This window comes from Narcine bancroftii, chromosome 4, assembly GCF_036971445.1.
Source record: "Narcine bancroftii isolate sNarBan1 chromosome 4, sNarBan1.hap1, whole genome shotgun sequence".
Classification (NCBI taxonomy): Eukaryota; Metazoa; Chordata; class Chondrichthyes; order Torpediniformes; family Narcinidae; genus Narcine; species Narcine bancroftii.
The window spans coordinates 238,263,317-238,277,585 of NC_091472.1; the positions used below are offsets into that span (position 1 = coordinate 238,263,317).

The following is a 14,269-nucleotide window of genomic DNA, read 5'->3' on the forward strand; positions in this document are numbered from 1 at the left end:
CTCATCCATTTCTGCTTTCTTTCTTTGAACAGTTTATAAGACAACATTTTTAACACATCAAACATTCCCCTTATTCTCCTACCTAATATTTCTTTAACCCCATTGTCCCCTCCACTTCCTGAGTTGCCCATTATCCCTTGTCAGGCAACCACATCTCCCCTCTCCATTTGGATTTGCGAATTCACTCGCAAGCGTCAACTGATTTTGCAGTGACCGTAATTTCTCCCTACCCAGCCCCCCCAGAAAAGATTTCAATTTTTATATACAACAAAGGTCACTTTCTAAATTCCCTCTTTACTCCTCTCTTCCCCTTTTTTCCCTCATTAATTCTTCTCTATACACTATATATTTTCTTTTAAATGCACATACACTTATGTAATATATGTATTATATATCTATATAGTCCTATACACACGTCTTTTTAGTTTGCAGTCTTTTGTACTCTAGTTACACGTCTTCATCTCTCAGTCTATTTTGTAATTGTTCTGCAAATTTTCGTGCTTCCTCTGGATCCGAGAATAGTCTGTTTTGCTGTCCTGGAATAAATATTTTCAATACCGCTGGATGCTTTAGTATAAATTTATACCCTTTCTTCCATAAAATCGCCTTTGCTGTATTGAACTCCTTTCTCTTCTTCCGGAGTTCAAAACTTATATCTGGATAAATAAAAATTTATTGCCCTTTGTACTCCAGTGGCTTGTTGTCCTCTCTTACTTTCTCCATTGTTTTCTCCAGTACCTTTTCTCTTGTAGTATATCTCAGGAATTTTACTAAAATGGATCTTGGCTTTTGTTGTGGTTGTGGTTTAAAGGCTAATGCTCTATGTGCCCTTTCTATTTCCATTTCTTGCTGTAGTTCTGGACATCCTAAGATCCTGGGGATCCAATCTTTTATAAACTCTCTCATATTCTTGCCTTCTTCATCTTCCTTAAGGCCCACTATTATTTCTTCTGTTATAATTTTCCGTTATATCTATTTTCTGAGCTAACAGCTCTTGTGTCTCTTTAACTTTTTTATTAGATTCTTCTAATTTCTTTTTTAAGTCCTCTACCTCCATTTCTACCTCTGCTTCTCGTTCTTCCACCTTGTCCATTCTTTTTCCTATTTCTGATATGGTCATATCTATTTTATTCACTTTCTCTTCTGTACTGTTTATTCTTCTTCTTAAATCACTAAATTCTTGTGCTTGCCATTCTTTAAATGAATCCATGTATTCTTTAATAAGAGAAAATATATCCATTGTCTTGCCTTTCCCTTCTTCTTCCATTTCACTGTACTCTTCCTCTTCCTCTTCTTCTTCCTCTGGGTTGGCCATCTGTTGTTTCTTTGTTTTCTTTTTCTTCTCTTCTTTCTTGTTTTTGTTGTCTTCTATGTTCTCCTCTTGCTGATGCTGTTCTGTAGCTGTCATTGCCGGCTGTGGAGATCGACTCCCCAGCTGGTCGCCCCTCCCGTCGGCGTGTTTTTTTGCATGTGCATCGTGTATGCGCGACTCCTCGCGCATTCGCGGTTGCGCACTTTTACTCGGCTCAGCGAGCCATTTTTGTAGTCCACTTTCTACCGAGCTGAGGGAGTGGGCTTCTCTCTCCACCGCGGGCCTCTTCGAACAGGTAAGGCCTTCTTCTTCTTCCGTTGTCTTCTCTTCCTCTCTTCTTACCGTTGGTTTCGACTTTTCTTTTTTCTTTCTTTTTCAATCTTTTTATTATTATTATAATTTATAAACACATACAGTTCAAAGAGATATAAAAAAATACATAGTAAGTAATGAATTAATACAGAGATATTAAACAATAATATTACAGAATAAAAATATATCATAAAAAAAAAATTTTGATCAGTTTAGGGTGTGAACTATCTCTAAAAAAAAGATATAATTAATAACAATATATGAAAAAAGAGAAAAAAAAACCCCAAAAAAGAAGAAAAAACAAATCTGAATTTAAAAAAAACTTTTAAAAAAACTTTAAAAAAAAACCTACAGATATAGCTAAACCACGCCGATCACTCCGATCTCATCTTACAGCCCAATTATCATACATAATCATAGAAAGAAAACAGAGCCAGATCAACTCACCACAAATGAAAATATTGAATAAATGGTCGCCAGGTTAACTCAAACTTAGAAGGGGATTCATAGACAGAGTTTCTAATTTTCTCTAAATTTAAACATAGTATGGTTTGGGTAAACCATTGGAAAACAGTGGGAGGATTTACCTCTTTCCAATTTAATAGTATAGATCTTCTAGCCATTAGTGTAAGAAAAGCAATCATACGATCCGCAGGAAGAGATAAATAAGTCAAATCTATCATAGATAATCCAAAAATTGCAGTAATGGGATGTGGTTGTAAATCAATATTCAAAACAGTAGATATAATGGAAAAAATTTCCTTCCAATAATTCTGTAAAGAGGGACAGGACCAAAACATATGTGTAAGGGAAGCTATTTCCAATTGACATTTATCACATATAGGATCGATATGAGAATAAAAGCGATGGAGTTTATCTTTAGACATATGAGCTCTATGAACAACTTTAAACTGTATTAGTGAATGTTTTGCACATAGAGAAGAAGAGTTTACCAGTCGCAGAATTTTATTCCAATTTTCATTAGAAATATGAAGGTTGAGTTCTCTTTCCCAATCATTTTTAGACTTTTCAAAAGTCCCAGAATTTATTTTTGTAATTATATTATATAATTTAGATATCACACCTTTTGGAGGGAATTTTGAATATAGTATATCCTCTAAAACAGTCGTAGTCTCCCGATTGGGAAAAGAGGGTAAAGTCGAAACTAAGAAACTCCTAATCTGCAAATATCGAAAGAAATGAGATCGAGGTAAATCATATTTCATGGATAATTGTTCAAATGACATGAAAGAGTTATCCAAGAATAAATCCGAAAAGCTTGTTATACCTTTAACTTTCCAGAGTAAATAAGCTTGATCAATTAGAGAGGGATGAAAAAGGAAATTTAGTACAATAGGAGTTTCCAAGATAAAATGACTCAGGCCAAAAAATCTCCGGAATTGAAACCATATACGTAGTGTATGTTTAGCCATTGGATTATCAATTTGTTTATATAATTTAGTAAGAGTAAAAGGGAGAGCAGCTCCCAAAATAGAGCTAATTGAAAAATTTTGTATCGGTTTAATTTCTAAATTCACCCAATGGGGATTTAGAGATAATTCTGAATAATTCAACCAATACCTTAAATAACTAATATTAATTGCCCAGTAATAAATTCTAAAGTTGGGTAATGCCAACCCTCCCTCTAGTTTAGATTTCTGTAAATATTTTTTCCCCAATCTAGGATTCTTGTTTTGCCAGATATACGAGGACAATTTAGAATCGACCTTATCAAAAAAAGATTTAGGAACAAAAATAGGTATAGCTTGGAATATATATAAAAATTTAGGTAAGATCTTAATAGCATTAATTCGGCCTATCATGGATAGGGATAATGGTGACCAATTGGTAAGTAAACTGCCGATCAGGTCCAATAGAGGGAAAAAATTAGTCCTAAACAAATCTTTATGTTTTTTAGTAATCTTAATCCCTAAATATATAAAATGGTCTCTAGCTATTTTAAAAGGTAAACTATCATAAATAGGGACCCATCCATTAAAAGGGAATAATTCACTTTTATTTAAATTCAGTTTATATCCCAAAAAATTACTAAATTGGGCTAATAAAGATAAAACTGCAGGAATAGAATTTTCAGGATTGGAAATATATAACAATAAATCATCTGCATATAGTGATACTTTATGAATATCCCTGCAACGAATAATACCAGTAATATTGGGTGCTTCTCTGATAGCAATTGCCAAAGGTTCTAAAGCTAAGTTAAATAATAAAGGGCTAAGAGGGCACCCTTGCCTGGTGCCCCGAAATAATCGAAAATATGGCGATATTTGGGTATTAGTAAAAACCGAGGCAACTGGGGAATTATAAAGAAGTTTAATCCAAGATATAAATATCGGACTAAAATTAAATTTTTCAAGAACTGTAAATAAATAAGGCCATTCTACTCTATCGAAGGCCTTCTCAGCATCTAGTGAAATAACACATTCTGAAGACTTATGTGAAGGAGTGTAAATAATATTCATCAATCTTCTAATATTAAAGGAGGAATAACGATTTTTAATGAATCCAGTCTGGTCGTCAGAGATAATATATGGTAATATCTTCTCTAGCCTTGTCGCTAGAATTTTAGAGAAGATCTTAGAATCAACATTCAACAAAGAAATAGGTCTATAAGAAGAACATTCGGTCGGGTCTTTATTTTTTTTCAAGATTAGAGAAATCGTAGCTCTGTAAAATGATTGTGGTAGTTTACCCAATGTGATAGATTCATCAAACATCTTAATCAGCCAGGGAGAGAGAGTAGAAGAAAAAGCTTTATAAAATTCCACAGAATATCCATCGGGACCTGGTGCTTTCCCCGAGTTCAGTGAGAAAATAGTATTATTGATCTCCGAATCTGTAATGGGTTTACTTAATTCTAAGTTATCTTGAGGTAATACTTTTGGGAATTTCAAATGTTCTAAAGAATTAAACATATTACTAAGGTCTTGAGGGGATTCTGTACTATATAAGGATGTATAAAAATTTTGGAAAGATTGATTTATCTCTTCCTGGTTAACAGTCAGTTCTCCATTCTGTTTGCGAATCTCCACAATTTGGCGTCTAGCTGAAATATTCTTCAGATGATTAGCCAACAGTTTACCCGATTTCTCACTATGCACATAAAAATCAGATTTAGATCTAATTAGCTGGTTTTCAATCGAAGATGTAAGTAACAAATTATATTCCATCTGCAGTTCAATTCTTTGTTTGTAAAGTTCTTCAGTAGGATCAGTCACATATTTCTTATCAATGTCTTTAATCTTCTCAACCAATAGATGAATATTGTTTTTGATGCATTTCTTCAAAGCTACTGAGTAAGAAATAATATGACCACGAATATAAGCCTTGAATGTATCCCCCACAATATTCCATAAGAAATTTCCGTAGTGTAATTTGTTGAAAAGAAAAAGTTAATTTGTTCTTTCATAAATTTAACAAAGTCTAAATCTTGCAATAATGTAACATCAAAACGCCAGTGCTTAATAGTAGAAACAGAGTCTTTGAATTTAAGAGAGAGTTGTAATGGAGAGTGATCCGAAATGGCTATAATGTCATACTTACAAGCAGTTACAAGTGGAATAAAACGTGAATCAATAAAAAAGTGATCAATTCTCGAGTATGAATGGTATACATGAGAAAAAAAGGAAAACTCTTTATCTGTCGGGTGAAGAAATCTCCAAATATCAACAGCTCCAGAGTTAGTAAGGAAAGAGTTAATATATGTAGCCGATTTATTCGGTAGGAGCTGTGAAGGTTTCGACCTATCTAGCAGGGGATTCAGACAACAGTTAGAATCCCCACCCATTATTAAATGATATTCATTTAGATTGGGTAAAATAGTAAACAAAGATCTAAAAAACTCAGGGTGATCTACATTCGGGGCATAAACATTAACCATGACAACCTTAATATTGAATAATAACCCAGTAACCAATAAAAATCTGCCGTTAGGGTCTACAGTGATGTCATGTTGAACAAATGTAATAGAGGGATCAATAAAAATAGATACACCTCGAGTCTTAGAGCATGAGTTGGCATGAAATTGTGGGCCTTTCCAAGATTTAAAAAAACGCAAATTATCCTCCTTCCTCACATGAGTCTCCTGTAAAAAAATAATCTGTGCTTTCAGTCTCTGGAATACTTTAAAGACCTTCCTCCTTTTAAACATGTTGTTTAAACCATTAGCATTCCAAGAGACAAAATTAATGTTTTGATCCATTACTTAGGTCAACCCTCCAATATATAAAGGGTTAACCAAAGCAGGGATCCATGCGCCCGGAAGAAGAATTAAGATATAAGGAAGGACCGGAAATGACGACGTGTCAGCCATATCTGTAGTTCTAAAAGAAAAATCAAGAAAAAACAAAAGAAAATGAAACATAAGAACCCCTGAAGGAAAAACAAAACCCACCCCCCACCCACAAAGCCCCCCATCTGACCAGAGAGTGATCAGAGAAAAAAGAAGAGATAGTACTAAACCTACCCCCATGTCTTCAGACGGCAGCTCCTAATATTAGGATAAGATCCACCACCTAAACTTATAAAAAGGATAACTCAAGCTAAAATCAAATACTAAATATTGAAAGAAAAATATTTAAAAAGAAATAAAAGAAAAATCGTAATTGTGTAGTACCTACTGATAAAACAAAGTCATAAAGAGTTAAATCATTTTAAAATTAGTTTATGAAGAAAGACAAAGAGAAAATGGCGAATGTAAAAAAAAACCATGAAAAGTTTTAATAAACAAAAGATAAAAAATCGCCATTTTCAGTAATTCAGAAATAAAATAGTAAAGAATATAATCATATTATTAGTATAGATTAATATAAAATTAAACATACACTTATATATTTAAAAAAAAATTTCTCACAGAGGAGAAAGAAAATATATAAAAATGTGTTAAAGATGAACAGGATAATTAGAGCTATAATGATCTATTACTTTTCGAATGGTCAGAAATCAGAATCTGACTATTAACCTGAAAAAGACCAATAACTACCGCATTTTTTATCAGTCACTCAGGCTGAGAGGTCGCGCTAGACGGGAAATTAGCCGACAGGTAGTTCCGTGCTGCAGACACGGAGTCGAATATTTGACGAGCTTGGTTCTCCGGAGAAATCCTGAGCCTCGCAGGATACAGGAGCGCAGGTTTCAGTTTCTTCTCAAAACATTCGGACATCAGATCCTTAAACAGTCTTCGAGCGCATACTACCTCCGGACTAAAATCTTCATAGGCTCTTAGACTAAAGCCACGAACAGTCACATTTCCAAGTCTTCTGGCTGTACGAATCAATCTATCCTTTGTACTCACGTAATGCATACGGACCATCACCACTCTGGGTTTGGAAGCTTCAGCATTTCGGTTCCAGATACGATGTACTCTATCAAGTAGCGGTGGATCAGCAGGGAATTCGGATGGGTATGCTTCTTTTAAAAGCTCGGCAAAAAACGTCAGGAGATCTCCTTTCTCAATGCCTTCAGGAATTCCAACCAAACGAATATTTTGTCTTCTGGAACGGTTCTCTGAATCAATGCTTTTCAGCTGGAGTGCTTCTAGTTGTTTAATTGCTTTGGAAAGTTTCTGTTCGACCTCAGTCAGTCTAATCTCTTTTTGTTGAACTTCAGTTTGAAGAGCTGCAATTAAGGTATGTTGTTTTTTGGTTTCAGCTTCTGAGGCAATTAAAGCTGTACGAAGTTCAGCTAGGTCTTTTTTGCGACAAACATCTTTGAATTCATCACGAAAGAATTTTAAAAAGTCAGTGAAGGTCATCTCACTTAGTTTAATGTCTGGTTGTTTCTTCTCTCGGCCGTTACCTTTTCTGCCCGGGTTTTAGCTCGTGTAGCTTTTCCTTCAGTCATTTCTTCAAAATTTTCAGACTCAAGTATAATTAGAGAAATAATAAAGATCTTTCTGACTTCTGTGAAGTTCGTTCAAAGGTGGATACAGGTTAAAAATAGTATATTTTATGGAGCAAAAACCAAAACGTGTTCACTCCATGAGCGCCACCTGGAGACTCGACTTTTCTTTTTTCGTCGCCATCTTCTTTCCACCTTTATATTCACTTTACTTTAATTTTTATTTTTGTGCCTTTGTGCTTTCCTTTATTTTTTTCAACTTTTCTGGAGAGGGCTGGAGTTCACCGTCCAGCCACTATTCCATCACGTGATTTCCTCAATAGCAAAGAAGATTGAGGAAGGATATAGTGGGACATAGGCTGAAAAGATTAGCACAGTGGTGGCAGATGGAATTTAATCCAGACAAGAGTTAATGCATTCTGGGCCATCAGGACACATACTATAAATGGCAGAGACCACAGAAGGGTTGATGTACAGAGGGACCTTGGGCCACAAGTTCATAGTTCCTGAGAAATGATGACAGGTGGAAAGAGTAGTGAAGAAGGCATGAGGCATGATTGCTTCAGAGTGAGGCACTGAATATGAATTACAACATCATGTTGTTGTAATAGTACAATAAATTGATCTTATGCGCTTGGAATAATGTTGTACAGTTCTGGTTGCCTTACTAAAGGAAGAATATGGCAGTATTAGAATTAGAGCAGAGGAACAGAGATGCAGAGGAATCTCCAGATGTATATCTCCATTGGGTATATTTAAAACAGAGATTGATGGGTATCTGAATAGTCAGTATCAAAGGTTATGGGGAGTGGGGCTGAGTGGGAGAATGGATCAGTTTATGATAGAATGGCAGAGTGGACGATGGGCCAAATGGCCTACTTCTTGCTCTTAGATCTTATAGTCTTAAATAGGATGTGGTCTAGAATGGAGGGTTTTACTTATAAGGGGAGATTGGGTAGGTTGGAATTATTCTCACTGCAACAAGAAGATGAGGGGTGATGATGTCAAGGTTTATAAAATATAAATACACAAATGGCATAGATAGAGGCCTTTTAGCAGTGCGCAGCCATCTAAAACTAGAGGGCATAGGTTTATGATAAGAGGGGAGTTGTACAATGGGCCTTTATGGGCCTTTCAGCCCATGATGTTGTGCTAACCCATGCTTAACCTACTCTAGCATCAATCTAATCCTTCCCTCCATTACACTTTATTTCTCTGATGCCCGATGTGGCTATTTTAGTATCTTTTAAATGACCCTATTGTACCAGCCTCCACCACTACTCCTGGCAATGCATTCCAGACACCCACCACTCTCTGTTTAATTTAAAAAAAGGTTTTTCATGGATATTTGAGAGGCAAGCTTTTCATACAGAGGGTGATCTGCTTATAGAACAAGCTGTGAGGAAATCATCAAGGCAAATGTAATGACAACAATAAAAAGACATTTGCATGGATACTTGAATAGGAAAGGAGCAGAGGGGTATGGGCCTAATACAAGCAATGTCATTCGTGTTAATAGGCATCACTGTTAGCATGGACAGATTTGACCCAAGGTCCTGTTTCTGTGCTGCACAACACTGTTACTCAACGTAAAGTCCAACTTGAATAAATTTCTTCTGTGCTTCCGTTTCATCTGTATGCTTTTTGATTTTGTAGTCTCCTGACCCCAAAGGGAGGCATCGAGTGTCATCCCCCATTTTGTCCGAGGCTTCTGGACTAGATTTGACAGATGCAGACTTGGAAGAGGAAAAGCTGAAGAAGAAATTGGACGAGTTGGCCGGCAATATAAGTGACAAGGGTCTTTCCTCTGAAGAGGAGCCGAAAAGGAAGGCTGAAGACCCTCGAGAAATGAGCTCATCCAGTGATGACCTCTACAATGATACCCTAAAGGTAGGGCATGAATATTCAGTTGGAGCCAGAGTAATTCTCTCAGGTGTTTGAATCCTTCAAGTTCAATTCACTGAGTTAATCGTATTGAGAGCTGTTGACTATAATGTAACTGTGCAGTGATTTGATGGACCATCTATGTTGCTAATTGAAAGCAAATTGTTACGGGCCCAGAGGACCCCAAAACCCAGCATCAATAGAAATTCACCAAGGCAAATGGTGACTTAAACAAAAGTTACTTTTATTTATCTTTAAACATAAAAACAGGATCAAACTTTAACTTATTTCTATTAACTTAATCTAACCTAATTTAACCCCCTTCTAATTCTCAGCGCATGTGTATGTAATATGTATATGTTCAGGAAAGTTCTTTAATTCACAGTCCAATTTCCCTTCTCACACCTCCAAGTTCACTGGTACCAGGCAATCCTTATACTGTGCACAGAATTTAACATTTATGAATTTTCACCAGGCTCAAGCGAAAATGTAAATGGTTACTACTCAGGAATGTTGTAGTTGGTTTCAGGGAGAGATTTGTTGCTCATTGGACACAGGCAAACTGATTTCCTCCAATCTGCCACTTAAGTGTCTTGCTGAAGAATCTTTCCCCATCATGGGTTTTCCAAGGTCACCACAGAGTTCCTCTTGTTTCTCTTATTTCAGGTGAAACACTCTAGCCAGCCATTTCCTCTTGTAAGGACCACAAGGGTTTTCACCTGGCTGAACTCAGAACTCACAACCCATCTTCAAAATGGGGTTTAAACAAGCTGCCAGCTTCCAAAGGCCACTGCAGAACTTGAACTGATTCTCTATCTCTCTCACTTGTAGAGAAAGCCTGTTTGGTCTTTTTGCTCTCTCTGCTTGCAAAACCACATGTCCTTCTTAGAACAGCAAACTCCAACCAAACAGACTGCAGTACCGGAATCAGTTTCTTGACCTTGACCATCTGTTATTTTCAAAACAATAATCCATTTACTCACAGCATCAGTCCAATTAACACCTACTTGTGAAGTCTCCATAGGCATTTTTCAAACTTTCTGTAAAATCACTGTGAACATGTTGCATCTCCTTATGCATAGCTCTTGCATTTTAAATGGGAAGTGTTTCACTGTTTGTGGCGACCTACACGAACCCTCCACAATCTATCTCCATTAAAAACATATTTATATATAATATACTTCATCATAGAACTTAATTTCCAGAGGAATGCCAATAAACATTTGTTCTTTTCAGCCATCAAAAGACAAGCACTGCAAAGCATAGCAGTAGCTCATCTGTCATGGGTTCTACTATAACAGTTAGTGTAATGATTAGTATAATGCTATCACAGCGCCAGTGGCCGTGGTCTGAATACGCTGTTGTCTGTAAGGAGTTTGTATGTTCTCCTTGTGTCTGCATGGGTTTCATCCAGGTGCTCCAGTTTCCACCCATGTTCTAAAGACCTACAGGGTTTGTAGGTTGATTGTGACATGGGTATAATTGGGCAGCATGGGCAGGAATGGCCTGTTTCCATGTTGTATCTCTAAATGTAAAAAAATATGTGAATGTCAGCTCTAGCCCACACTTTGTCCCAGAGTAGTTTCTTGAATTTGTAGCTTCATGGCTGTGGAGGGCATACTCTGACACTAGGCACCAATCTGTAAGCTGAAAGGGAAATTCAGGATGTGAGTCCATCCCTGAAACACGCAGAACCCAACACAAAGGAATGATGGGATGCAACTTCTCACCAGCCTCTCATCTTGGAGTGATTTTAGTCAAGATATGGGCATGGAGAACACGTAAAGTACGAAATCAAGATTATTGCACAGAACCAAAGGCTATTCAATTATTATTGTAAGGTAGGGCCCTAGAGAGCATTGTGGAAGAAAGACACAAAGAGGGCAAAATGAATTTAAAGATGATTTGTTACTTGAGTTTCTAGATAACTTCTATCTCAAGAGGGCATACCAATGTGCTAGTGTCTTGCATTCTTTTTAGGTGGGCAAAGTGAAGGTACTGTGAGATGGAATCAAAATTCGATTAATTGATTAACTAATAACTATAATCTTTTTTTTAAAAAAACAAGTATTCCATCACTGTAGCCTTACATTGCTGCAGATATGCTATTCCAATTCAAGTCCGCCTTTGAAGACATTGTACATTGCCAGGATACTTGTAGAAAGCCGTCATTGTGTGTCTGAAATGGGGAAATGCGGGGTTTCCCAAAGCAGAAATAAGAACAGACAAACCAACCTCTTAATCCCAATGTCACACATTTTGAAGAATAGAGGGAAGAGAAAAGTAATGCCTGAGTTTACTTCCAAAACTTTATTACATTTGTGTCATACCATACCAGAGTCAGAACAATACATCTGAGGTCTCTTGCCTTCTTGGAGTAAACCTGAGAGTAAACTGATATCTTTCTCAGCACTTATCTGTATCAATTTTAGCACCTTCACATTGATCAAGTCAAAACGCTTATAAAAATACTCTGATAATACATTGTCTCTAGATGATAAGTTACTGTGTTCTAAATCTGTTTTTAAATTATTTTCCTTGGTGACAGACCAATCTGCTGATAACATGCTACTGAGCTGGTGCAGGCATTCAATTCAAAAGTTTATACTTACTTTCTCTTTATTTTCTTTGACTTTGACAAATAGTCCACCCTCAAAGGACTGACATAATCATTCAATCACTTGCTATTTGTTTATAACATTAATGCTGAATTTACATATTAGTGCTTCACTTTTAAAAAATAATCGGGTGTTTGAAACAACCTATCACATCCTGAAGAGTCAAATAAGACCCTGAAGCTAAGACTGGGAAGGTTGGTCAGATCTTTCATCTGAAAGATCAACACACAAATTGTTCTCTAGCCTTATTTCATAGCCATAGGCTCTCACGGCACAGAAACAGGCCCACAGGTCCATGTCCTCTTGAGATAGAAGTCATCTAGAAACACAAGTAATAAATCATCTTTAATTTCATTTTGCCCTCATTGCGTCTTTCTTCCTCAATACTCTCCAGGGCCCTACTGTACAACAATAAGTGAACAGACTTTGGTTCTGTGCAATAATCTTGATTTCATACTTTAAATGTTCTCCAAGCCCATCTCTTGACTAAAATCACTCCTGTTTTAGTTCCACTTGCCCATTTTTAAGACCAGACCTCTCCAATCCCCTCCCATCCATGAAGTTATCCAAGTTTTTTTTAAAGGAAGTGAATGTACCTGCCTCCACCACTCTGTCTGGCGGCTTATTCCATATACCCACCATCCTCTGAGGGAAGAAATGTCCACTCATGTCCCTTCCCCTTCTCAATCCCATCCACCTCATCTTATAGTTATGCCCTCTCATCTCTAGGAAACAGACCATTACTTGCCAATGACCCTCATGATTATATAGACCTCAATTACATCCCCTATCAACCTCTAACGAAAACAGGCCTTTTTTCCAGTCTTTCACGATAACTCAACTTTCCTAATCCTGACAACAACTTCATAATCCTCTTCTTTACCCTTTCCAACTTTATGGTATCCTTCTTATTTTTTCCAAGTGTGGCTCACCAATGTCTTACATAATTTCAACATGACCTAAAACTTGAATTCATTGCACAGACTGATGAAAGCAAGAATACCAAATGCTCTCTTCACTACTCCATCTACCTGTGCTGCCACCTTTCGAGAGCTATGTATCTGCATCCCTGGACCCTCTGCTCCACAACACTCTTTACACACTGCTGTTAACAGAGTAACCCAAATATATAACCTCACACTTCTCCAAGATTAACTTCATCTGCCATTCCTTAGTCCAGTTTCCCATCTGAGCTAGAACCCATAGAAGGTTATCTAACCTTCTTCACTGTCCACTATAGCACATATTTTCATGTCATCAGCAAATTTACCTTTCCACAAACATCCTTGTCCAAATCATTTTGGCATATTACACAAAGTAAGTGTGCCAGAACCAAACCCTGAGGCACTCCACTGGTCAAGACCTCCAGCCTGAAAAACTGCCCTCTGCAACCACTCTCTGACTCCTATCACTGAGCCAATTTTTTATCCAGTTGGCTAATTGGCCCCTTACCCCTAACCTTCCACATCAACCTACCATGTGGGACTTTATCAAACACTACTAAAATCAATTAAATAACATCAACCACCTTGCCTTTTGTCACCTCTCATTATATTTGAATCCCACAAGAACAGTTAAAATTCATATAATTAAATAAAGCTTAAATAAAAGTTTGTAAATGTAAAGATAATCATGAAACTAGCACAACTTAGTCAGCAGTTGGGCCAAAGAGTCTGGTCCAATAATGTGACATATTTTGTTCTTTTCGTCCATAGTCATTTAACACCATTGATGACACTGTGCTTTTTCCAAGTCTGAAGAAGTTTGACTAGACTGACATGTTATAGTTCAGAAATGATTCTACTTTCTTGAACTATTTTAATTATCAAAACATTTTCATGTTAGATGGCACATTTTTTACATAAAATGATAAGATACTTATGCTCAGATCTGATCGATGCCCTCAGCTGAAAAGAAGGTTTTCTGATATTTCCATTATTCCATCTCTTAAAAGGGAAAAAGATGTTGATCTTCTTCCCCATTAACCTGAACAGTAACTCTGCGTGTTTTACTTCATAATGGTTCTTTTGTTTCCTTTGGCTATTAAGCAGCAATAGCATGTATCTGAACACATAAAGTATTATGTCAACGTGTGCTTTCTTGTCTGTTTTTATATTAAATACACTACAGCAATATTAGGATGCACAAGTATTTCCTTTAGATCTATTTCAGTATTGAAAGAGCAGCAAGGAAAATAAGCTGTTAATTGGATTGGAAATGAGTAATATACTTCCAGGATATTAACCTTTCCTCTGTCCTATTTCACTTCAATGGACACTGGTTG

The 14,269-nt window shown here is 36.6% G+C and overlaps 1 protein-coding gene and 1 long non-coding RNA gene across 15 annotated transcripts in view; one reads left to right on the forward strand and one right to left on the reverse strand.

Moving 5' to 3' along the window:
• LOC138761747 (melanophilin-like) overlaps nucleotides 1-14,269 on the forward strand; it is a 228,375-nt gene that overhangs the window by 197,044 nt on the left and 17,062 nt on the right. For 12 of the 14 annotated variants that reach the window (XM_069934432.1, XM_069934440.1, XM_069934439.1 and 9 more), the window contains one exon: nucleotides 9,140-9,373. The exons of the other annotated variants lie outside the window; for them this stretch is intronic. In XM_069934432.1, the coding sequence (XP_069790533.1) occupies nucleotides 9,140-9,373 (234 nt within the window). The remainder of the gene's footprint in view (nucleotides 1-9,139; nucleotides 9,374-14,269) is intronic. 14 annotated transcript variants of the gene reach the window in all.
• Nucleotides 1-14,269, reverse strand: part of LOC138761752 (uncharacterized) — a 52,272-nt gene that overhangs the window by 15,661 nt on the left and 22,342 nt on the right. The window lies entirely within an intron of this gene.